Genomic DNA, 25,540 nt, shown 5'->3' with positions numbered 1-25,540 from the left:
AACAGCAGGTTTAGTTTCCAAATCCCATCCATTGGCTCAAGCAACTTACTATATTACTCTTCTGATAGTGTCAGTCTTGAAATAGGTAGTCTCAATCTAAATAGAATGAGCCTGAAACTTGAATGTCTTCAATTACAGCAGTTTGAGGAAACAAGTAAAGCAAGGTTAATAATGCTAAACTCTGCACAGTTTGCACTTAACAAATGCAGTCAACTGGGTTTACTGCATAACATGATTAGATAGTAGGCAGGTAGATAGATAGATAGATGATAATGATGAAGATGATAGATAGATAGATAGATAGATAGATAGATAGATAGATAGATAGATAGATAGAATTGAGCTTGTAAACCCTGTCCCATTTTACACTATGAATTTTGAGAGGATCACAATTCTGTTATGTCTCTATAATATACCTCAAAGGCAACTAAGTCTCTCCCCATGAGACTTAGTTGACCATTTAATGGTTGATTTTTTGCTAAAATGATATAATATCTTCTGATCACTTCTACCTAGGGTGAAATTGTTTAGATTTTGTACAAAATATCTTTTGAAATACCTCTACTTATTCATTGCTGTGTTCCAGTTACACATTTTGATTGATACCATCCCCAAGAAGTCATTTCATAAATTTTTAATTAATGCTAAATTAAAACAACTACCATCATGTTTTGGTATGGCTTAGAGATTGATGAGCCTGACTGACAGCTGTCGATTAGAAATGGGTCCATAGAATGAGTAACTTGACAGCATACATTTTAGCTCTTAAATTGAATTTATTCTTAATTTATGAATTGGTTTAATTTATGACTATCTCTACATCATGAGACTGTGACAAAGATTTTACCAACCTCTTTCGCTGAGATTTTTCCAGGTCTACAATCAAATAAACATTTAATAAAATAGCTGTTTCTATTGTTGATAATGATGGTGGCAAGTAGGTTCAGAACATGACCAAAGCCCTTAAGTGTCGTTATCTAATTTTAAAATATGATAATAAAGAATGTAGTAGTGTTTTTCAGTGGCAGTGGGATGGTAAAATCAAAATAGAAAGTTGAATCTAGATACTGCAAACAGGTTAATAATGCTTGTCTGGCTTAACTCACTAGATTGTTCTGAGAAACAATTTCAAATGGAAGGTTTTGTTATTATTTAGACAGCTCCAACAAGTTTTTAGAAGAGTTTCCAAGATAAGAAACAGTGTTAATCTCTATTAGCCTGAGTCAGCACCAAATATAGGGTAGAAAGTCCCAAGGTGCTCAGCCAAACAGAGGCAATGACATCACAGATTGTATCAGGCCCAGAGTGCAAGTTTATAATTGAATAATGTGGGCAGGAAGAGAAAGCTAAGATCATGTGCCATCTGTTTGTTTCTAAAACTCTTTAATGTATGTCTTCAAACTGCAGAACAAGAAAATGAGAAAACACTTTAGTTCAAATTTTAGGAGAATCCTATCTTAATTATCTGCTGAAAATCAGTGCTTAAACATTGTTCAGGGAAGCCTTTCATTGCAATGCAGTTGTTCTCAACCAGGAGCAAGTTTGCCTCCCACGAGACATTTACCAAAATTTGAAGACCTTTTTTTAATGGTAGCTAGAGAGTGCTATCGACATCTAGTGGTAGAAGCCAGCAATGCTACTGAATATCCTACAGTGCAAAGGACAGCGCCTCACACAGTAAAAAAGTCCATTTTGGTGTCAAATGAGTTCCAGATTTATTAGGATGATCACTTCAGAAGTTATATAAATGTCTAACCACTATGTTGTACATCCAAAATGAACATAATATTATATGTCGACTGTAATTGGAAAATAAAAACTATTTTTAAAAAAATCCTCTTATCCAATGTGCCTGCTATGATATAATATAGGGGTACTTTATATTCACTCCTGGGTTTTTTCCATCAATATACCTATATAAAACTAATATTCCAGCCTCATTGTATTTGCCAAAATAAAGAAGTGATGTTCAAAAAAAAAGGTCTAAAATTCTTTCCTCAAGTAAATACCTATTTTAGCAAAATCTAATGCAGCTTTAGTGAAATGAGAAATTATTTTGAAACTTTGCACTGATAATTTTGAGATAAAAATACACTGCATGTATATATTGTTAAAGAGCACTTCCTGGCGTCTGGCCCATTAACTCTATACTGTGATATCAGCTCAGGCAAAATGTTGAAAACTAACAAAATAGCATCGGGATTACTTTGAAAACTGTGTCTCAGCAGCTTGCTTTACGCCAGAAGATTCCCAAAGCGAGCCCCTCAGCTTCCTTGTTGAGAAGCTTCTTTAGCGTCTCCCTTCAGGTACTGCCCTTGATATGTCTCCTAGTATTCTTCCAGGAAACCCTATTTCTGAAATAAATAAAAAAGTGGCTAACCACTTAAAACATCTCAAATACGATCATAAATAATAAACACTTAATGAACGCTTATTAGAAACATTAAATGAGCATTTGAATTCAGCTAACCATAAACATTTCTGCCAAAAGAACGGTGTCATCACTAAATAAATCTACTGGTGAATGAATAAGACCTTGTGAAGATCCCTATATATCATTTCTCTCTTCATGCTATTAATTGCTTCTGCAGGACAAAAAAGAAAAATAAAAGCAATGTTCATATAACCTTTAAGCAACCATTTAGAAATAGGCTTCTTATGTTGAAGTCGATGTTTTAAGGACATGTAATTTAAATAGATTCTACATGTGGAGTGGTTAGGAGATATTAGCTTCAAAAACAAATTTCTCAAAATGAGGATGATGTATCCTAGTTACAGGAAAATGCATTCCGTGGAAATGCTGTTTGCCTTTGTGTGCTCTTTTACCCGCTGCTAAAAATAATAAAAATCATCATCGTACGAATGGCTGCTATTTAGTAATCACCTATTATGTGCTAGGACTTATTCCACACATTCAGTACACATTACACTGATGGTCACAGCTATCTGGGTGGGTAGATATTTTCCTCGAGAAAGCCAGAGCTCAGCCAAGAGTAAACAACCACACAACTCCAAAGTTAACAGGCTATGATTCAAACCCAGGAAAGCTTTCCTCCACAACCAATGACAGGTCCTGGTCTCCACTGTAATAAAACTCATGAGCTCAAGAAAATTTAAGATTTGGGTTTTTTTATTCCTTTGTATTTTATTCAAAGAACATCTTACCATTCAAAGGACTAAACTCAGACAGACCATAAAAGATTGATGTAGTTACACTTTTAATTCTTGCCCTGTAGTTAATTCCACAAAGGCATTTTACCCTGTTCTTTTGTTCTGTTCTTTTCCTAGTCTCAAGTTATAGAAGGGAATTTTTTTGTTGTTGTTTGCAATGTATCTCTAGTTCAATTTCTTTACAGTAGTGTGACTTTGATCAGTTCCAGCATTTGTCAGAGTTCATACACACCCTCATCTGTAGACGTCGCAGGACATAGAAACAAGATGTTTAGCGTCAAGAAAAGCCTGAAACTTTTTCTTGCTGCTCAGCTCTGTCCGTGTTCGTGTGGGTGTGGGGTGTGCGAGTGTGTGTGTGTGTGTGTGTGTGTGTGTGTGTGTGAAGGATATTAAGACTTTTAGAGAAGGAGGGTGGAAAGAAGAGATTCTGAGAGGGAGGGAGAGAGAAAGGAAAAAAGGAAAGAAGAGGAAATGGAAAGGGAGAGAGAGGAAATGAGAGAGAAAGGAGAGAGGACGGCTTTATAGCTGCTAAGATTTCAGGCAGAAATAGCACACAACCACCGTGAGCTGTGTGCGACTCAGAAACCAAGACTAAATTGTATTCACTTTTCTTAATCAGTTGCTCAGAAAGAAAGAGATGACTTCTGGTCCTGTCTTCTTCTACATCTTGATTTTTGGAAAATATTGTAAGTATGCTCAGTATTTAATTTTGTATACCTTAGTATTTGATGGAATTATCACAAGTACAAATGATTTTTACTTACATTTATGCTTTTAAGATAAAAATGCTATCCCTGACAAAATTGTAATTCCTTCAGAATTATTATTCTTAATACATTTCTGATATTGCTATTAAAAACTGGAATATGTTGTCATAGTCAGTAGTTAGGCAAGACTAGCATGTCATAAAACCTATGCTACATAACAGTCAATTTGTCTAATTAATATTAACAGTTATTTTATAGGTAATTTTATTGATATTTCAAGAAGAATAATCCTCAAAAAGTGTTTGGGTTCAAGGAATATACCTACTGAAATATCCTGGGAAGTTTTCACATTTGTTCCAGTTACTGTGTAGTCGTAATGTTTCATGTCCTGATCCTTTGTGATTTGATCTCATAAGTGTACCTCCTCAGAGGAAAATGCATTCATAAAACTTCTTTTTTAAATCACAAGGTCTTTCACTGTTTCTTAAAACACACACACACACACACACAGGAAAACACAAAGCAATGAAAACTACAGACATACAAAGAGCCCCAATGGACATTTTACTTTTGGTATAATGACAATTTTCACTTTCTCTGGGTGTGCCAGTTTACTTTTCAGAATATCTTTTTAATCAGGGGAAAGAGTCATTCTGCACTAAAGGCTATTTAAGTTATATTATGTAAATAGAAATGAAATGTTTTATTTCGTGGGTAATAAATGATGATAAAGTCAAAATGAATCAATAAACTTTCTGGGTACTTTTAATACTATGTGATGCTAAAAATGATGAAGCTTTAACAAGTTTAGAATTCACAAGCAAGTTTATATTTTCTTATCTCTTAGAAGTTTGTTTAAGCCCTGGCCGGTGGCTCTTTGGTTAGAGCAGCGTCCCAATATGCCAAAATTGAGGGTTCCATCCCCAGTCAGGGCACACACAGGAGTCAACCAATGAATGCATCAATAAGTGGAACAACAAATCAATGTTTTTCTCTTTCTCTTTCTTTCTCACTCTCTCTAAAATGAATAATTTTTAAAATTAAAATAGTTTGTTTACACAAAGAGATTCTCTTGAAGAATGGCTCAGAGTAAATTTTAATGTAAACTCTGCCTGCCAAATCTGATTGATGGCCTGTGCACACAAAAGTGATTCTTTTTCTACCTCTCCTCCTGACCTCTAGTGTATCTCACGTTAATGCTCAAGGTGGGAGCAAAAAGAAAACAAAACAAAAACAATTATTCGGAATCCTGAAGAAACATTCTAGCTCCTAGCTTTCTGCATCTTTAATCTTGATTACTGGCATTCCTATTTTGTAACTGAGGGGAGGAGGGTCAAATTACAAGCACCCACCAGAAATCGAATGTTTCTCGATATAATCCAAGTGTTTAAGCTCTCAAGTTTTTTTGAGATTTGCCACTAACATCCTCATGAATCAATAAAATATTCTGTTATCTCCTGTTTCATTTCAATAAAATTCATAGATCAAAAGAATATTTTCAAAATAAGAATACTAGCTGGAGAAATTCAAAGCTGTGTATTGAAAGATGTTTGGGGCAGGTTGACGAGCAACTTTGGCTAATGTGCTACCAGTCATTTCAGATTAGTAGTTCCATGCTTACATGTTCTCTTTTGCTAATAAAAATGTTAATTACTTTTATGACCAGAAATAGAAAACAGTTAATGATGATAATGTCAAAAGTTTTTAAATTTAAGGTGTTTTTTTTTATTTAAAATGGTTTTATAATGCAGTATGAATACTGGAGAACTCTAAGCAGTCATTTGTCTGTGCCTTCCATGGAGAATGAGAGCGTTAGCATCTGATGCCCAGTTTGGCAAGCAAAATTCCTGGCTATATTGGTGTCAGTTGAGCCGGTGGAGTGGAGGGACATTTGACAGGGACTCATAAATAGTAATTCACACCTATGACTCACCTTTTAGTTTTTCTTATCACCCAGCCCCACCCAAGAGAGGATTCCTTGTATATATAGCAAAAGAAGTCAACAGTGACGTAAGGACAAAGTTTTAAGTCTCTATAACCCCATGTTTCTGTTTGGTTGGTTGTTTGTTTGTTAATCCACTTTTTTGTTGCTTGGGAACAGTTGTGATGGAAGACAGATGACCTAAGGTGCTTAGCAGGACTATCATTACTAGCTCTGTGATTTTTGACAATGACTTACCCACTCTGAGCCTTATTTTAGAAAATGACAATAAAAACTTTAACCCTATATGCCTCCCACATCCCCTATATTTATTTTTTAATAACATAAATTACCTCTCTGAATCTTCAGAACAACTCTGTTATGTTGTTATGTTATGTTCTTCCACAAGGAAGGCAACCCCAGGGATATCTAGTACCTTGTCAGAAGACTCAAGGTAATAAATGCCAAGATTTGAATGCTGTCACTTGGCCAGGAGGTGGCGCAGTGAATAGAGCATCAGACTGGGATGTGAAAGACCCAGGTTCGAGACTCCGAGGTTGACAGCTTGAGCGCAGGCTCATCTGGTTTGAGCAAAGTTCACCAGCTTGAGCCCAAGGTCGCTGGCTCGAGCAAGGGGTCACTCGGTCTGCTGTAGCCCCCCAGTTAAGGCACATATGAGAAATGAATCATTGAACAACTAAGGAACTGCAACAAAGAACTGATGTTTCTCATCTCCCTTCCTGTCTGTCTGTCCCTATCTATCCCTCTCTCTGACTCTCTCTGTCTCTGCCACCAAAACAGAAATAAATAAATAAAAATATTGATGCCTGAGCCCCCCCCAAAAAAAGACTTGAATGCTGTCAAAGTCTATGCTTTTCCCCTAGCCCATGAACATCTCAGTAGAAATAACATATACAAAAGGGCTTTAAAAATGTAAAGCCCTTTAGAGACTTAAGCAAGTATTAGTCCCCATTTTAACCAAAATTACTTATTGAATGCCAGTTACTCTAATAAGCAACAGGATTGGAGGGTGACTGTGCCATGATTCCTGCTCTGAAGGGCTAGAGTGGAGAAGACAGAAAGCTAATCTAGAATTACCAGTGAGACAGGTGCACACAGAAGAGAGCAACTCTGAGATTCAGTAAAGGTTTCCTAGAAACCTTGAAAATTTTTCATTCTTAAAAAATTTCTCTGTCTATAGTCTAGTTAGCTATACTGTTGATTTCTTTGTTTTGAAAATGTACTATGGGCCCTGGCCGGTTAGCTCAGTGGTAGAGCGTCGGCCCAGCATGTGGAAGTCCCAGGTTAGAATCCCAGTCAGGGCACACAGGAAAAGCACTCATCTACTTCTAAACCTTTCTCCCTCCTCCTCCTCCTCCTCCTTCTCCTCCTCCTCCTCCTCCTCCTCCTCCTCCTTCTTCTTCTTCTTCTTCTTCTCTCTCTCTCTCTCTCTCTCTCTCTCTCTCTCTCTCTCTCTCTCTTCTCCTCCTGCAGCCATGGCTTGAATGGTTAGAGCAAAGTTGGCCCTAGGCACTGAGGATGGCTCCATGGCTTCACCTCAGGTGCTAAAATAGCTCAGTTGCTCAGCAGTGCAGAGCATCGTCTAGTAAGGGGCTTGCCGGGTGGATCCCAGTTGGGGTGCATGCAGGAGTCTGTCTCTCTGCCTCCTCGCCTCACTTAATAATAAAGAAAGAAAAAAGAAAATGTACTGTGGTTGTGTAAGATTTTAGCATCAGGAGAAACTGGGTGAAGGGTATATGGAACCTCTCTGTTCTGTTTTTGCAACTATTTAGGAGTCTAGAATTACTGCAAAGTGGAAAGTTAAAAAACAACCCCTAGGAAGAGTGATATCATAAATCCTTATCAGCAGATGTCCACTCATTACTAAACATGTCACTGAGGAAAAATAACCACTTTACTGAACACTCAGGACAGGAAAGGCACAGTGATGAGACCGGAAATAGAAGGGGTCAGATATTAACTTGATCCACTTCACTGTTTTGCCAAGGACTGACCTAGATGATGAGGTCCTCACTTACAACACCACTTGGTCTTTGCCTTGAGTCCTGGTGTTGACACATCTTCCAGCAATAATTTTCTCTAACCATGAAGAACAGGAATGAAACAGCCCATTAGTACATGAGAAACAGACCATTAGTACATTGAAGAGAATACTGATATATTTACCCACCTCCAAAAGATAGGAGAATAAACTTTCCAATATGCAGACTACAGAAGTGTTTAATATTCCACCTTATATTTTTGAAGGTTGCTAACAATTTTGCATTGTTACTACGAATTTAGAGTCATTTTTAAGTTTCAAATAGAAAGAAAATGAACAAATCTGTGCATCATGATTTGTACAAAGAAAAACAAATTATTACACTTGTGAACTAAATAGTTTTGCATGCATAATTTCACACATTAGGAAAAAATTGTTAAACTGAAATGCCTGGAGCTGGCTATTCTAATTAAATGTAATTTTTGCCTGAAAAAAACTGTAGACACTTATACCATTTTGATTTCCAGCCCTAAGATTGTAGTGGGTGTGATTGTTTTATATATGCTTTTTATTGAGAACTTTCCATGGACCATGAACTGTGTGTCAATGCTTTATAAATGTTATCTGATTTTATGCCTATGACAACCCTAAGAGGTTTTCTCACTTTACAAAATAGGAAACAAAATAAAATATTACATAGCATATCTGGCATCACCCCCAAGTTAAGTGTTGCAAAAGAGATTTCCATCCAAGTCTGTGTCTTCAAAAGGCCTCTACTAGTAAAACATGATTCAGTTCTCATACTTTCTAAAGCTATTATTATCTTAGAATTACAGGGGACCTGCTTGGCTAGGCCACTGGTTGGACAAGATAGGTATTTCTCTATTTTACTGATTAAGCAATTAAAAAATGAGTGACGAGCTCAAGATCACAAAACTGGTAAATCCAAACAAAATAGTTTCTACAGCATAGAGTGAGGCCCTTCCCATCCCAGGGAAGTTTGAGAAATCCATGCTCGGTGTTGATGAATCTCCTCCTGTGAGTTAGCACCACCTGCTTTACTTACATTTCTCAGTGCACACCAAACTGATGAATTAGGGTGCACCTGGAAGTAATTTGAATGTATAGAAAGTTAGACTCAAGCCTAGGATTTTGCTTAGAAAGCATATTTGTTTACAGCACACAGGACAGAGCATACACGTAGGAAGTACCAATAAATAAGAGCTTAAACCTGTACTCGTTACCTCTCCTTCCTCTTGGCTATCTTCCCCTCTAGTCACCACAACACCAGCAGCTGTATTTTCTGTCTTATGTATAGTGATCCAGCACTCTCTCGTCTTCAATTCCGTACCTTCACCCATCACCCTGACCGGAAGGACAAGAGTCCATCTCGGAAGCCAAAAGCTCTTTCCTTCTTTGGAGATAAGCAGGGGCAAGTTGTGATTGTTTCAAATATAAGTTTTGTTGTCTATCACAACAAAAGATAATGGAGAAGTGGGAAAAGGACAGTATAAAGTAAGATCTCCTGCTACTTGTGTTAGAAATTAATATTATCTTGTTAAATAGTTGTATAGTAATTTGGATATTTGATTTTTTTTATTACATAGATTTCATTGTGTAACTATTTAAATACTACCTAAATTAACTAGAGTCACTTTATTTCTCAAATATTTTGTAATAATGAATATAACTTTTAAAAATAATCAGTGCTCTCAAAAAATTTCTAAGAATTGTTCTTAGGGAGGGGGACTTTGGGGACTCTTTCCCCGGCTGCTTTCGGCCACATAGGGCCCTTGCCTCTGGTCACTGTGCCAGCTCCTCTCTCCACCGCTCTCCTCCATTATTCTTCCTCAACTTCCCCTCCCCCATTGCCCCAGGAAGTCAAGTTCTCATTCTACAATGAAGAACAACACAGCTTTCTCTCCTTAGCCCCTGTCTCCAAACTTAATTCTAGGTCTGCCTTTAGTCAAAGTGCTCAGTTGAACCAAAATTCACCCTAATTGTGATTAGCTACAAAAAAGGACAGCAGGTCATCTTTATATATTCTTTAATAAAAGAGTCACCCTTTCTTTAAAGGAAGTTGAAATTTTAAATATTTTTTTTTGTTTTTGTTAGAGGGTTGAGCATGGTATTAAACAGAGAGGCCATACAATTACATGAGCTTTTTCACTGATTAAAACATTTAGTGGTGCCATTGTCTCCCAATCATCTTTTCTTTCTTTTTTTTAAATTTACTGTGTTTACATAGATTCAAATATCTCACTGAATATATCTTCTCAACCCTCACCCCCATCCCAATGATTTTTTTCTTTGACTTTTATCTAATTCATTTAAAGAAAAATAATACAGAGTTTTTCCACCTCCAGCACACTAAGTCCCAAGTGAATTGCTATCTAGTTAGTTCATTTCCTCTAGTCTCTCAAGTACTTTATAAATTTAAGTTTCATAAAATTAGACTTTTTTGCTTTCAAGGGAAACTTAACGCTTACAGAAAATAATGCCCTCATTTTTACATAAGAAGAAACTGAAGTTGTATAGCTTTGTTCCTCTTTATTTTCAGCTCTCTCATCCTTCTCTCACTTTTATTTTTATTTATTTATTTTTCTTCTTTTTCCAAGTGAGAGGAGGGGAGATAGAGAGACAGATTCCCTATGAACCTCGACCAGGATCTACCTGGCAACCACTGTCTTGGGCAACGCTGTCTTGGGTCATGCTTGCAACTGAGCTATTTTTAGTGCCTGAGGTGGAGTCTCCACAGAGCCATCCTCAGTGCTTGGGGCTGATGCACTTTAACCAATCAAGCCATGGCTATGGGAGGGGAAGAGAGAGAGAAAGGAAGGGAGAGGGATGGAGAAGCAGATAGCCACCTCTTCTGTGTGCTCTGACCAGGAATCGAACCCAGGACATCCACACGCCAGGCCGATGCTCTACTACCAAGCCAACTGGCCAGGGCTTCCTTCACTCCTTTTTAAATATGGGTCTCCAAATTTCATATTTAGGATAAGAAGGGCAGGAAATTTCAGAAGGGTAAAATATCACCTTAAAATAGAAAGGATCTACACTGAAGTTATAAAAATAAATTTATTACCCACCAAAACCCTCGCCTCAAGATTAAGACTTTGCCAACACACTAAACTAGTATAATCATTTCTCACATACCTGCCTGGCAGATAACCATTTTAAATCATTCCCACAAGCAAAGAGAGAATGGTCAGAGGAAAGAAGGGTTCTGAATACAGCTTCCCAAGTCCAGGCTTCCAGTCAGGCCTGGAGAACTTGACTGAAAGGGGCTTTTAAATTTTTCAAAGAAGATTAAGACCCAGTGGTGGTATTCATGATCTCCGCTCTCTCTCCCTCTCCAGCCCATGTTCCTATGCTATTCCCCAGACAGCTGAACTGTCTTTAAAGATACAGCCCTTTCTATCACAGCCATGCAGATCATGAATCTGGCCCTTAGGACCATCTCTCTGAAGTGAGGGGGGTCTTTAGGTGCTGCAGGTTGAAAAAAATGGGAATGAGCATTACTATATGAATGTCTGGTGAAGCTACAGTAGAAGAAACTTCGCCACTTTTTCAGTGGTAATTTGTAGACTATCAGAAACTCTCTGCTTCTAGTTTCAAGACAGATGCTGTCTCTTCCAGAGACCCCCCAAAATAGATTGGGCATCAAATACCTAGGTGCTTAAGCTCACCTCTAACCCCCCATTCCTCCCCCCAAAAAAGAATGCCATGTCTTCTATGTTTCTGCCTATGCTGAGGCCAGTACCAGGGAGACCAGGTGCAGCTGAGACCGTTCACGTTGAATAGTCACCCCGAACTCGCTCTCCACGCCCCCCCAACTCAGCACACACACAATTTCCTGAGATGGAGTAACATGTTTTCTGACTTTGTAGAGATGGAGAGGCACTTAGAGAAGCAATGCAGTGTCTCTTTGCCATTGAGTAAAGCGACCTGAAGTTATTAACAATGCATGATTTGGTAGCGAATAAATCCCACACTGGTAGTAACTATCCATTACCATTCAGTCTGATTTCCATTTTATCATGTGGGATGGGACTATCTGCATTTTTGTTCAGGCTTTGAGATGAAGTGAGTACTATGAAAATTGTGGTCTCCCTGGCCACTGTCCCACCACCTTCGAGTTTTAATCCTGCTCTGGGTTCCATTTCTCCTGTTCAGCTCTCCCACATGCGGACAATTTAGTGCCCAGTGAGACTCGTGTCCTTTTCCCAGGAAAATTTCCTTTCCTGACCTCCAATGGCCCAGATACTGATTTCCAATTCTAATCAACCAGTTTCTCTTTCTCCCCAGTACTCAATTTCTCCTTTTTTATCTTAACCATTCACTTTATTCCTTTATCTCACCATACCTCCTGACAAAATATACACAAAGAGAAGCTGTCCTCTCCTGGTCCAAAACTTGCAATGAGAATTCTTATTTCTACCACCACTTATCCCTAATATTCCCACCTGATGAATTAAGACTTCCATACTAGATAGTTGCCTATTAAACATATTATATGCAGATTGCACATAAACACCCATTGTGTGGTTACCAGGATCCAGGGACATTCTGGCTATTTTTTGCAGTAGTTAGTATAGTTAGTAAGATCGTTTCAACGTTGGGTCTTTACAGGGTAACGAAATCATAACCCTGCACTTTTCTGTAGTTGTAGCCATACAAACAGATAAATCTTACTTTACAGACTTGAAATTAGTGTTATAGATTCAGGCATGCACATGAACATGAATTGATAAATTATTAGGAAAGTTTATAAATGTGTATGCCTGGATTTACTAAAGGAAATCAGATAAGCTGCTCCAAAAAAGGTTTTAGGAAGCTTTTATCCAGGCCCTATATTGCAAATATAAATTATGAAAATAACTGATTAAGTTCCCAGATACATCAGGCACTGGCTTCGGAGGTGGGACGCAATCCAGGCTGCTGTTAAATCCACTCCCCAACCTCTTATTCTTATCTTCCTCCTAATCCTCTTCTCTCATATTCTGTAGCTCATCCCAGCCTTTTGATATTTTAATAGGTTTTTCCCAGAGCAGACTAGACATATTTGACTCATTTTCAATAGGAAAATTTGCCATTTTTACTTTCCTAGTTGTGTCTGATTTGTTGGAAACCGTAAAACTACTTCATGGTTTTATAAATGTTCCTACTTTCTCACACGTTTCAAACTTAGAAGAGAGGACATCATCAGGCAAGCTTGCTATTAGGTTCTCTTAACCTCTACTTAACCTCCTTCTTTGTGTTAAGATCAAGAAAGGTGGCTGGTTTGGCTAAGTTAAATTTAGATTTTTATTTTTGCTCTCTGATTGTAGTCCTGAACCCTGATCTTTATCTCACAGCGCCATTTATGCTCCCTGGAAAGAAGAACTATGTTTGCTTGTTGAAAGGCAATTTTTTTCTCAGCAACTGAGCATTTATCCCTAGTATTGACCTGAAATAATATGACAGATCTTTTATCCATCAAATCTATTTCAATGCCAAAAATATTTCTATACTGGACAAATCTTTTTGTAGCACTGCTGAGTCTTAGGCATCCTTTTCAAAGTTTCTATGTAAGTCTCTATAGCAGGTTCAATATTATCTTCATGGTCTATTACCAAGGAGGAGCTGCACAAAAAAATTAAATAGATTTATTCCCTTCTCTCTAGTTGTTCACAGTTTAAGATAGATAGACACAAATAGACACAGGCTATAATTAAATTAAAATGTGAACAGATAAATCAAAGTTAAACATTTCATTATTATTATAGCCCCTCAACACCTTGCCTATGGTATTGTTATAATGAATAGATAAATGAAGAAAGAAAAACAAATGTGGTACTGATCAAGAAGGATGGAACTTAACAAGGCAATATGTTATGGAGGAGTCAAAGAAAGAATGATACTAAATGGTGTGAAATAAAAATAGTGTTTGTAAACAGAGAGTGAGCCTTCAGAGATAAAAGAAGAATTCAGTGAGATCACCAGCCACCCATAATATAGATGCAGGGTAAGGAGTAAGCTAAGGTTTATATGTGTTGGTGATGATGTTAGTGTAATCTTTATAAAGCTATTGTAGGTGATCGAGTCATAAAATGGGTTCACAGGTAAGCTCATCTAGTCCGACCAGGTGGTGGCACATTGGATAGAGCATCTACTGGGACTGGGGACCCATGTTTGAGGACCTGAGGTAGCCAGCTTTATTAGCACTGGGTCTCTGGCTTGATGTGGGATCATAAATTTGTCCCCATGGTCACTAGCTTGAGCCCAAAGATTGCTGGCTTGAGAACAAGGTCACTGGCTTGAGCCCAAGGTCATTGGCTTGACCTAGAGGTCACTGGTTCAACTGGTGCCTCCCCTGCCCTGTCAAGGCACATATGAGAAGCAATCAAGAACAACTAAGGTGATGCAACTATGAGTTGATATTTCTCATCTCTCTCCCTTTCCTTCTCTCTCTCTCTCACTAAAAAAAAAAGAGAAAAAAACTTGTCTAGAATGAGGGTATTTACCTTTACTCATGCTTCTGAAAAGATTTAAAGAATAAATAGTCCATTATAAATGGTTTACACAAGTCTTACTCAGGTTCCACGCCCTCTCCTCATCTCATTGTTCTCCACTCCCCAAGAGCCTTCGGCTTTTCGCACAGTATTTCTCTCTTTGATCCAAAGCCATGGATGCCCCATCTGCCTCTCGTTTCCCCATCACTCAGTCTCACTCCTGATGCACTTCCCACTCCACCCGCCCCTCTGCTGCACAGTCTTCTTGGGTACAAAATTTGTTTTTTATTCGGAATAATTCTGTTAGGAGAATTTGCCTCTCAGCTTTTGTCTCCCCCCCCCCCCATAAAGGACAGAGTGAGGAATTGTTCAGAGAAGGTTAAAAATGCAATGCCAGCATTTTCTGTCATTAAATTTGAGGGTGGAGGGAAATGTTATAAACTATTACACACACACACTTTAATCTTTAATAGTTTTATAGCATCATTAATATTAAGTAAATCAAAACCAGGTACAGTATATGGTTAAAAAAATTTTCATATTTTTAGAAAACAAATTTCAGATGTGCAGAAATAAAATTTTATGTTTCTGTGACTTAACTCAGACTTCATGACTCCTACATAACATGACAGAGATTTAAATTTGCTAATTCAAAGTAGCTTGGCTGGCCCTAGCCAGTTGGCTCAGTGGGTAGAGCGTTAGCCTGGCGAGCAGACGTCCTGGGTTTGATCCCCAGTCAGGGCACACTTCAAAAGCGACCATCTGGTTCTCTTATCTTCCCTCTCATCCCCTCTTGCAACCAGTGGTTCGGTTTTTTCAAGTGTCAACCCTAAGAGTTTGGTGGATCCCAGTCGGGACACATGTGGGAGTCCATCTATCTTCCCTCCTCTCAAAAAAAAAGTAGCTTGGCCTAAAAATCAGACACTTTTATAAAAATGTGGCCTAAATCATTTAAGACTTTTTACCCACTCCACTCTTTTCCCCTTCTGCCCAATAGAATCTAGGTTCAGGGGCAGCTTCTGAAATATCAAAGTGGAAGGCAGGCAGGGAGCTGAATGTCTACAGTAATGTAGTTCATTTCCTGTGAGATTTAGTAACTCGTCCAGCTCCGTGTTGGCATCAGCACCTACAAAGCATGCAAACACTTCCATATCCTCCAGTTACCAGGGCCAGATCATCCAGATGCTTCTCACCCAAATAACACTACTTCCTCTTGACTGCTGAGAGCCAGGCTTCTAAGGAAAGCATAGGAAACCCTCAGATATCCTTTGTCATCTGTTGGGAGTCAAGGGAAATTTGGAACTGACTCATACCCTCTAGCTTACCCTTCCACCATAGCTACCTGTTCCGCTCTCACCGAACAGGGCATATGACTTCTGCTGGAGCCTTGCCCTGTCCTTGGGTTGCATATTAGGATTTGAGATAAGACTCACCTGTGCTTGGGTAATTCCCCAGACTTTCCTGGTGCTTTTCACCTCCTCCTTTTCCCTGCAGGTTTAAAAAAGGGAGATAACATTTGTTCTCACATTTCGCTCTCATCAAGTTCAGGAAAACAGCTTCAAGCGCATCACACATGCTTCATCCTCTCTACAGGTTGTGGAAAGATGCAGTGCTCTGTGAGCTGTAGTCTTTGGCCTTGATATTCAAACCTAAGGTGGTAAAATTCAAAAAATAAATAAAAAGAAAAAATATTCTCTCTCAAGCACCTGTTCTTTTGCAGTTGAAAGCTTTGGAACTTAAGCAAGAATTTCAGTATTATAGGAAGGTTCTTTGATGCTGTGCCTTCCCTGGGCCACGAGTACAATCTAACTGCCTAGTATTAGTGGTGGAAGGATAAGAGAGGAATGACCAAGAAAGAAACATATTTGGATATATCATAAAAGCATGAAACTGTAGGGGCTGAAAACATTTCCTTTCTTCCCTCCTAGGTTCTTCGAGCAGTCTAATCATTACATTGACTAAGAAAGATTAACAGGAAAAAACAAATCTCATGTGTACAGAAACCCCAAAGACATGAGACACTACCTTCACCCTCCCCTAGCCATCAGGTAATTGAGGCTCATAGACCATCCTGAGCTAAAGAGAAGTGGAGAAGGGTCTGGAGCTTCAAAAGGGAAGAAGACAATTTGCAGGAAGATGAGAAAAGCAAATCCTAGTTAAACAGATGTTTGCCCTACCTGACCAGGTGGTGGTGTAGTGGATAGAACATCAACCTGGGATACAGAATTCTCAGGCTCGAAACCCCAAGGTCACTGGCTTGAGCGCAGGCTCATCTGCTTGAGCACGGGCTCACCAGCTTTAGCGCAGGGTTGCCAGCTTGAGCATGAGATCATAGACATGACCCCATGGTCACTGGCTTGAGCCCAGGGGTTGCTGGCTGGGAGCCCAAGGTTGCTGGCTTGAGCCCAAGGTCACTGGCTTAATCAAGGAGTCATTGGCTCAACTGGTCAAGGCACATATAAGAAAGCAATCAATGAATAACTAAGGTACTGCAACTATGAGTTGATGCTTCTCATCTCTTTCCCTTCCTATCTGTCTGTCCCTATCTGTCCCCCTCCTGAAAAAAAACAAAACAAACAAACAAAAAAAAACCCAGATGGGTTTGCCCTGCCTTGCAGGTACGTCTTTCTGATATAAAAAGTTATCTCTGATAAGCTCTCTTCCTGGTACAGGCAGCTTATCTAAATCCTTCTAGGAGCTAAAGGAGTAACAAAAAGTTCTTCCTGAGTCTGCTGGGTGCTTTCAACTCAAAACCAAAGTAGTGCGTTTGGGGGTTGTTTATTCTGTTCCTGCCTCAGAGCATTTGCTAAGCAAGAATTATCAACATGAAGCCACAATAATTTGAAATGATTATAACAAAACACCTTAGTAAAATATGAACTTGAGAATTTGCAAAATGTTTATTATCAAATATTTTTGCTGTGTTTCCTAATAGTATAAAGTGGACACAAGTGAGTATACCTGTTCAACTTCACTTTCAAACAACTTCTAAAGGAATATCAGAATTTTCAAAACTTCCATAATGGTGGATAGGGTTATTCACTTTATCAAAGGGGTGTCTTAATTTGGTAGTATATTTTAAGTCACACAAAAATGTGCCCACCCTGTTTGGATTCTAACTCAAAGATTATGACTCAAAAGCCTATAATTACTCTTTCTGGGACTATTTCCTCCCACTCTCCCATTCTGTTGCCCAAGCCGATTACTCTTATTCCACTTACTCCTACCATTTGTGTTATTTTTACTTTTAATTTCTTTCCCCTACATTTTACTACATGCTTTCTTTTCCTGTTGTTCTAACCAAGTCTAATCACAATATTATAGACAAAAACATCCAAATATGAAATTGTTTTTGAAATTAAAAAAAAACAAACCAGATCCTTATGGGTTTTTTTGAACTTGCTTCCACAAATCCTTTCTGATGGAAGGTAAAAAACAACAGCATTTGTGATCAATAGTCTGACGTGATGCACATCTTCTCCCTAGAAGTTACACTATCACAATCTCCTCTAGTTAGTCCCCAGGAATTTATACTCCTCTTAAATTTATTCTGGGGAACTGTTACAGAGTGTTAATATATATTATAATGTGCTTTATTCTATATACTTAGATACTGCTTTTATTATTAACATGAATTATTTACATTACTATAGTTGTAGAGTCAGTACTTTACTGAAGTTCTGGTTAAATGATATACACTTATGAGTGTAGTTTAATTAAATTCTCAACTCTGAAGAGAAAGTTTTCCTCATCTGTCTAAATGCAAGACTAAGTCTCAGATTTAGGAATCTACCACAATCACAGGCTTGTAATTGCTTAATGAAGAATGTGAACTCAGGTTTATCTGACAATGAAGTCTGACTTCTTTCCATTCACCATACAAAGACCAAATTATAATACATAATTATGTACATTACCTCCCATTTTATAGGATGAGTATTCTCATTTCCATTTGCAGATCAGATCTACCACTTTCTGCTTCCCAGGGCAAGAGGAGAAGGCACCATAGGAACAGGTCGAGTATGAAAAGGCTGTAAAGAATGCACAGGGCCTGGCAGGTCAAGGAAATGATGAGAAATTTGGGGATTAGAGTGGGAGCAAAGCATTACAGATAAAGTTAGAGACAATTGTTGGAACTATATCATGATGTCTTTGTAAGCCACACTCCAGAATGTACTTCGGACTATTGTAAATAAGTAATTAGCATGGAGGTTTTACACAGAATGATATAAAGGGATGTATTCTTTAAGAAGTAACTCTGGCAACTTACCCAAAATGGACTAGAATGTGAAAAATGAAAAGCAGTCCTTAAAGGAGGTGTGGCCATTGCATTCAAGCCACTAGACAAGTAGAGGCTAAGGACAAGTCAAGTCATTATTGGTTTTTACATTGTTTTCCTAGGACCTTAAAGCATTTCTAATATATTTTCTCCCTGACCAGTACCTATAAAATACACAAAATATGTTTTGAATACAATACAAAATTTTTATTTAAAATCCTAAATATGCTAAGACTGGCTTTTTTTCACATTGCACTCTACAAGCATCCAACTATTACTCTATTTCAGGGGTCAGGAATCTTTTTGGCTGAGAGAGCCATAAACACCACATATTTTAAAATGTAATTCCGTGAGAGCCATACAACCATCCGTGTACCTTATGCATTATCCAATAAAAATTTGGTGTTGTCCCAGAGGACAGCTGTGATTGGCTCCAGCCACCTGCAACCATGAACATGAGCAGTAGAAAATGAATGGATTGTAATACATGAGAATGTTTTATATTTTTAACATTAGTATTTTTTTTATTAAAGATTTGTCTGCGAGCGAGATGCAGCCATCAAAAGAGCCATATCTGGCTCGTGAGCCACAGGTTTCCGACCCCTGCTCTACTTCTTGTTCCCAAAAGAGTTGTTCGATCTACTCTGTGCCTGTGCTTACCACCCCTCCTATTTGACTTGTGTTATTCTCTCTCTGCTTTCTTTAACTGCATAGAGCTTTTGGCTCCAATTTGAAAATGGGGCAATTGGTAAAACATACTAGAAAACATTGTTAACAAAGCTACATATAATTGATGGACAGTAGGTGGACAAGTTGTTTATACAGTCATTTGAATCAAACAGAAGGCATTGACTATCTAAAAGTACGACTGTACTATTTCATCAAGTAACTTTGAAACACAAAAGTCTTACTAAGAAAGTATCAGCCAACAAATTTAAGAGATTCTACTTGGCCACTGTAACTTCCCAGAAGTGGAAAAATAACACCTATATAAATAATTTAAAATATTATTTTCATAGAGCCAAAGCCTAATATGTATAGAAATGTTTTACTTCCCTCCATTTTAATAAATTTACATTTTAATCAAAATCACTATCCATGATAAAGTTTTATGCACAGATGTACATTCATTATTCTTGGATTTTTCTTTATAAAAATAACAGTAAGAATAGGATAAAATGATATTCAAAGTTTAATGCACATCATTGAAAATGCATCAGGAATAGCTTCAACCCTCAGCACATCTCTAATGTCCACAAAAATTGTAGAACCATGGACATGCCATCTAGGGAAATAGGTTGCCCCGAATATCTTTAAAATCAGAATGCATTATATCATTCTTGCAGGTAATTATTAACTCAAGTATTGAACTAAGAGAGACACATGACTGAAGATGAGTTCTTTTTGCTAACATTGTAAACATTATGTAAAAAATGGAAAAAAACAAGGCTAATAACTTTTAATATGGCTAGAAATGTTATAACTGTAAGTCATAGAAAACTAAAAAATAGTTTTAGTACATTTATGAAAAGAAAAGTGACTCACCTGTAGCTGGACAAAGTCATGTTCTTCCACTGGGTAAATTGCTTTCTAGTGTAAATAAAATGTGCATTTGGAAGCCATGTTAACTCTTTAAAAATAACACAGTCAGAAAATCACATACATTCTGGATTTGCAATAGTGAGTATACTGAAAGAAGTCCATGCATATAAAATGCACAGCTTTGTTTATTGTTTCCCAAAAAAAGTAAATGCCATGCCAATTTATCCATTTATAGAAACTATATTTTCACTCACTTGATTAATACAAATGTATATTCTATCTAAAACTAAAATCCAACCTCTCTTTAGAATTTTTACCATTATTTGATGATTTAACCTGTAGGCTGCAGACCTGCCCCAAGCTGCCCCTTAACAGCAGTCAGAATTCTGCTTATTGTATTTCCCCTTCAGAGAAGTTAATATCCTCCTAACTCTGCATCATAAACATTTATATCACTAAAACTTTCAACTTTCATAGCCTGTAAATGCCTTTGAAATTTTTCGTTGTGTTAAAAATGGGGTAGAAATATTATAGACTCCAAGTCAGAAACACACAGATGATATGGAATAACGTATTTTATAAAAAATTCCAGGCATTAAAATTCTTTGTGTCTCACACCAATAATCCTCAGGAATCTTAAAGCACACATACATCACACACACATGCAGATGTGTATGTGTCTAGGTAATTTCACATTTACTCAAAAATTGTGTGGGTATATGCCCAAATGCCAGGCAAAAAACAAAGTTAAATATTTTACAAATGCAAATTTTTAAACCTAGAAACTTTACCAACTGTTTCAGCTAAAATAAATTTAAAATATTTACTAAATTTTATAAATTTTACTCTGAAAAATTTCAAACCTACAAAAATACTAGAGAAGTATTACAAAGAACAACCATATACCTTTTCCCTTTCAGTCAGCAACTGCCAACATTTTCCCACATTTGCTGTCTCTCACCAAATATGTGTGCATACATATTTACTTCTTTCTGAATGATTTAAGAATAAGTTGCCAATGTCTGACCCTGCCATCCTAACTACTTCAGCCTGCACATCGTAAGAATTACATTTTCTAAGCCCCCATACTCTTACTAAGTTCAGGAAGTCTAACATTGCTAAAACAAAACTATCTAACATAAAGCCCATATTCATATTTCATCAGTGTGTCTTAACTATGACCTTTATAGAAATAAATTATATTTTTTCTAATTCCAGCTCCAACCCAGGATCGCGCCTTGCATTCGTCAGCCACAACTAGGTGGTCTCCTTTAATCTGAAGACAATGACATAAATTTTTACTGTAGCCAGTGGGATAGAACAGTCCTCAATTTGGGTTTGTCTGATCCAATACTCTTTTATTTTATCTACAAGTACAGCTTTTGCAAACATAAGACTGTTAAAAATGTTGTCACGGAAGTGTCCCAGTAACATGCTATTTGGGGGACTGATCTCTTATTAATGTGTCTCTTCACATTTGCATCATTTTTTCTTTAAAATTATGACTCACAGGACTTTATGTTTTTATATATCACTTATTCTTTTAATTATTCTCAGCCAGAAAGACATCACATTTATCTATCAACTTTCAGTTACTTCTGAAACTTTGAACCTAAAGACACACCTTGCCTTAACCTGTTGGCTGTCATTTTCACGGTTTCTGTACCAAGATACCCTCATAGCTCTCATGCTTCTCTTCAGGGTAGAGTCTGTATTACTATTTTCCTCAGTCCCCTCTTTATGAGAAACACATTCTGGATGAAACCAAGAGGAAGACCTAAATAAGTGACCTTAGCAAACAATAATTCACAAAACACAGTCCAGAGTAAGCATTTGATGGCCTTGGAGCAGTGGTCCAGCCATGTCATGAGGGTCCTAGGCTCTATCTGTCTTTCCTCCACTAACTTTTGTGCATTGCTTATTATGTTCAACAATCACCATCTGGTGCATAAAAAGATGGCTACTATAATACCAGACATTAAGTCCATGCTCAAAGCAGTAAGAAAGGGAAGAGTGGCATGAGTTTCATCTTTGCCCTTTTATCAGGAGAGCAATAGCTTTTCCAGAAATTTCCCCAAGAAGACTCCTACTTCTTAGATCTTATTGGTGAGAATTTGGTCTCACACCAAACCTAACTAGCAAGGCAGCAGAGAAAGTGGGAAACAGCAGTACCATTGACGTTAAGCTTAGTCATCTCATCTCCTGGTGTTGAGCACATTGCCACCACAAACAGTACGGAAATCCATTGTTAGAGGGGAGCGGGGAAATGGATAATGGGCAGGCAACCAAGAGTTTCTCTGAGTCTCCCCCGTCTGTGTGGATCTCTTCATTCCCTGCTTCTCCATTCCATTGTCTGTTTCTTCTCAATTTCTTTTATTGATCTTCTCTCCCTGCCCTTCCCCTCAAAAATGAACTTTCAAACATTTTTATTAACATTTCATCTTCTACCTAGAATCAAATAATATTACAATAGGTGGTACTATCTCCTCCTTGGACATGTAAGGAAATCTGAAACCTAGGAAGATGAAGTGACTGGCCCAAATTTACCCATCAATTCAGAGGCACACCTAAGAATAGAGCATTACTACTAAATCAGTATCGTAGCATCTGCTACTCAGAATACATAGTACATATTTTTTTAACTCTGCTCTGTTTGGTCCCTCTTGCCCATACCTTGGGAATTTAAATAGAAAGTTCTCAATGAGATTTCATCTATTCACTCACTTATTTCTGGAAACTTTTCTAAAGAGGAAAAATAATGAGTAAACTGTATCTGCCCATTTTTAATTTTTTTGAAACTTTCTAACTGAAGGAAGGAGAAGCTAAGGTAATAAACCATCGTCTTTAACTTTTCTAAAGAGGAAAATTAATGAGAGACCTGTATCTGCCCATTTTTAATTTTTTTGAAATTTATTTTCTAACTGAAGGAAGGAGAAGCTAAGACGGGTCCCCAAACTTTTTACACAAGGGGCCAGTTCACTGTCCCTCAGACCGTTGAAGGGCCAGACTATAAAAAAACCTATGAACAAATCCCTGTGCACACTGCACATATCTTATTTTAAAGTAAAAAAACAAAACGGGAACAAATACAATATTTAAATTAAAGAACAAGTAAATTTAAATCAACAAACTGACCAGTATTTCAATGGGAACTATGCTGCTCTCACTGACCACCAATGAAAGAGGTGCCCCTTCCGGAAGTGCAGTGGGGGTCAGATAAATGGCCTCAGGGGGCCACATGCAGCCTGCGGGCTGTAGTTTGGGGACCCCTGAGCTAAGATAATAAACTATTGTCTTTATTGAAAATCATCATTCCATAAGAAGCATGACTCTGCATTTATAAAGCTGTCATCTCCAATACCTCTGTCAAGAAACAATAAGAAAATGTCTATGTAGAGGCATCGTGTTTGTCTTTGAACTTGTGGGTCAGTGTCTTGGAACACTCAGGCAACAGAAACATAAAATACGCCAAGAAAGCAGCATCTTATCCTTACACAAAGAGATTTCGAAAGAGGGAAAGATTGCCCAAAGCAGAAACAGAAGTCAGTTCAAAGGTATAATTGAGCTTGATTATGAAGGAGAAGACTTAGGTGAAAGAGTAGATATGAAAAGACACTGTCATAGGCCAAAAAAAGAGGGAGCAAAAGTGTGAATGATTTTTCAGCGAGTCATAAGCAGGTCCACATGGGGGACAAGTAGAGGCACTGTGGTTCAGAACACGTGTTCTGAAATCAAACAGACCTGAATGTGAATTTTAGTTCTGCCACTTACTAGTTCTGTGATCCCCAAGTAATTCACTCCTCTATGCCTTACCTTCTTAAACTGTAACATCATAATACTAATGATTATTTAATGGAGTTATGAAGGTGAAATAAAATAAGCACATAAAGTGCTTAGCCTAGTGCTAAAATACAGTAAATGTGAAAAGCCTGGAAGAAAAAAAAATTATTGCATGAAAGGTTAATGAATGGACTCTTAGGTTTAAAAAATGTAGGTTGTGGCCATTTGGGGATGCTCTGATTATAAGTCTAAAGTATAATCAAAAGGAAGCCATTAAAAATTTATTACCCAGACGTGAGATAATACAGATTGGAATCACAGTTGGGACAGTAGAAATGGAAATGAGATGCTGAATGGAAGAACTATTAAAAAGAAATACAACTGCCCTTGATTTGCGATCTTTATTTCTTGGCTGCACAACTAGGTAATCAATAAAACCTCCTGCTATCACATCAGTGAGCAGAAATACTATGTGATGGTGAGAGAGTCAAGAAAAAAGATTTCTCATAGTATGAGAAATATGTTAGAAATATATAAATAAAAAGTTTAGAAATTGTGACTATGTGTTGGGAAATGTATGCATTTATTAAATAATGCTTACTAAATGCTTATCATGGCAGAATACTAAGCCCTAGGCAATATTTATAATATCTCACCTAACTGAGTATTACTTATCTTAGAAACTCAAACCTTGGATTCTTGCCTGACCAGACAGTGGTGCAGTGGATACAGCATCGGCCTGGGACACTGAAGGTCAAGGTCCAAACCTGCAAGGTAGTCGGCCGGAGTATGGGCTCACCAGCTTGAGCTCAGAGTCACTGACTTGAGAATGGGATCATAGATATTGAGCCCGAAGGTCACTGGCTTGAAGCCCAAAGTCACTGGCTTGAGCAAGGGGTCACTGGCTCAGTTGGAGCCCCCCAGTCAAGGCACATATGAGAAAGCAATCAATGAACAACTAAGGTGCTGCAACTATGAGTTGATACTTCTCATCTCTCTCCCTTCCTATCTGTCTCTCTCTCTCTCTCTCTCTCTCTCTGTGTGTGTCTCTCTCTCTTTCACTAAAACAAAACAAAACGAAAAAACCCTTGGATTCTTGAAAACCCAGACATTTAAAAAAATAAGAGAAAAAAATTGTATCCTTTTTCAGGCCCTCATTCATAGCTTATTGGCTCACTGGTTACGTAGACGTCTGTCATGTCTGAGTATCTGCATTTTTAGCTACAGCATATTCCAGCAATAAATTAGAAATGATGATTAGAGTACTGAGACCACAGAGGCAGACAAATTAATGGCAGTTGAAGTGACGACAGCTAGTGAAGAATTGTGGAGAAAAACTATAAAAAGTTGGCAGAACTCCAAAAGCACAGGATTAAATTTTTAGGACACGAGTCCCCTCAAAATTTCCTAAAGGCATCACCAACATGATAGCCCCAATTCACAAGGGAACGTTAATATTGTAGTCAATTAATTTCCAAAACTTTAGAAATAAAGCTAAACGCAAAAGTTGAGTCAGAGACACCAGTATAGCAACTTCAGACAAGTTTTGCTAAAAAGGAGAGATAAGAAATGGGGATGTAACTGGCATGAGAAATTATACTTTCTTTTGTTTTGATTTTAGGGAGGGGGGATGACAGCCTG

The 25,540-nt window shown here is 37.8% G+C and overlaps 1 protein-coding gene across 1 annotated transcript in view; it reads left to right on the top strand.

The window, feature by feature from the left end:
- The first annotated feature begins 3,808 nt into the window (after positions 1 to 3,808).
- RXFP1 (relaxin family peptide receptor 1) overlaps positions 3,809 to 25,540 on the top strand; it is a 113,404-nt gene continuing 91,672 nt past the window's right edge. The window contains exon 1 of the mRNA XM_066360180.1: positions 3,809 to 3,857. Coding sequence (XP_066216277.1) covers positions 3,809 to 3,857 — 49 coding nt within the window. The remainder of the gene's footprint in view (positions 3,858 to 25,540) is intronic.

The sequence above is a fragment of the Saccopteryx leptura genome, chromosome 1, assembly GCF_036850995.1.
Source record: "Saccopteryx leptura isolate mSacLep1 chromosome 1, mSacLep1_pri_phased_curated, whole genome shotgun sequence".
Lineage (NCBI taxonomy): Eukaryota > Metazoa > Chordata > Mammalia > Chiroptera > Emballonuridae > Saccopteryx > Saccopteryx leptura.
Note: the sequence above shows the minus strand (reverse complement) of the source record. Positions and strands in the feature narration are given on the sequence as shown.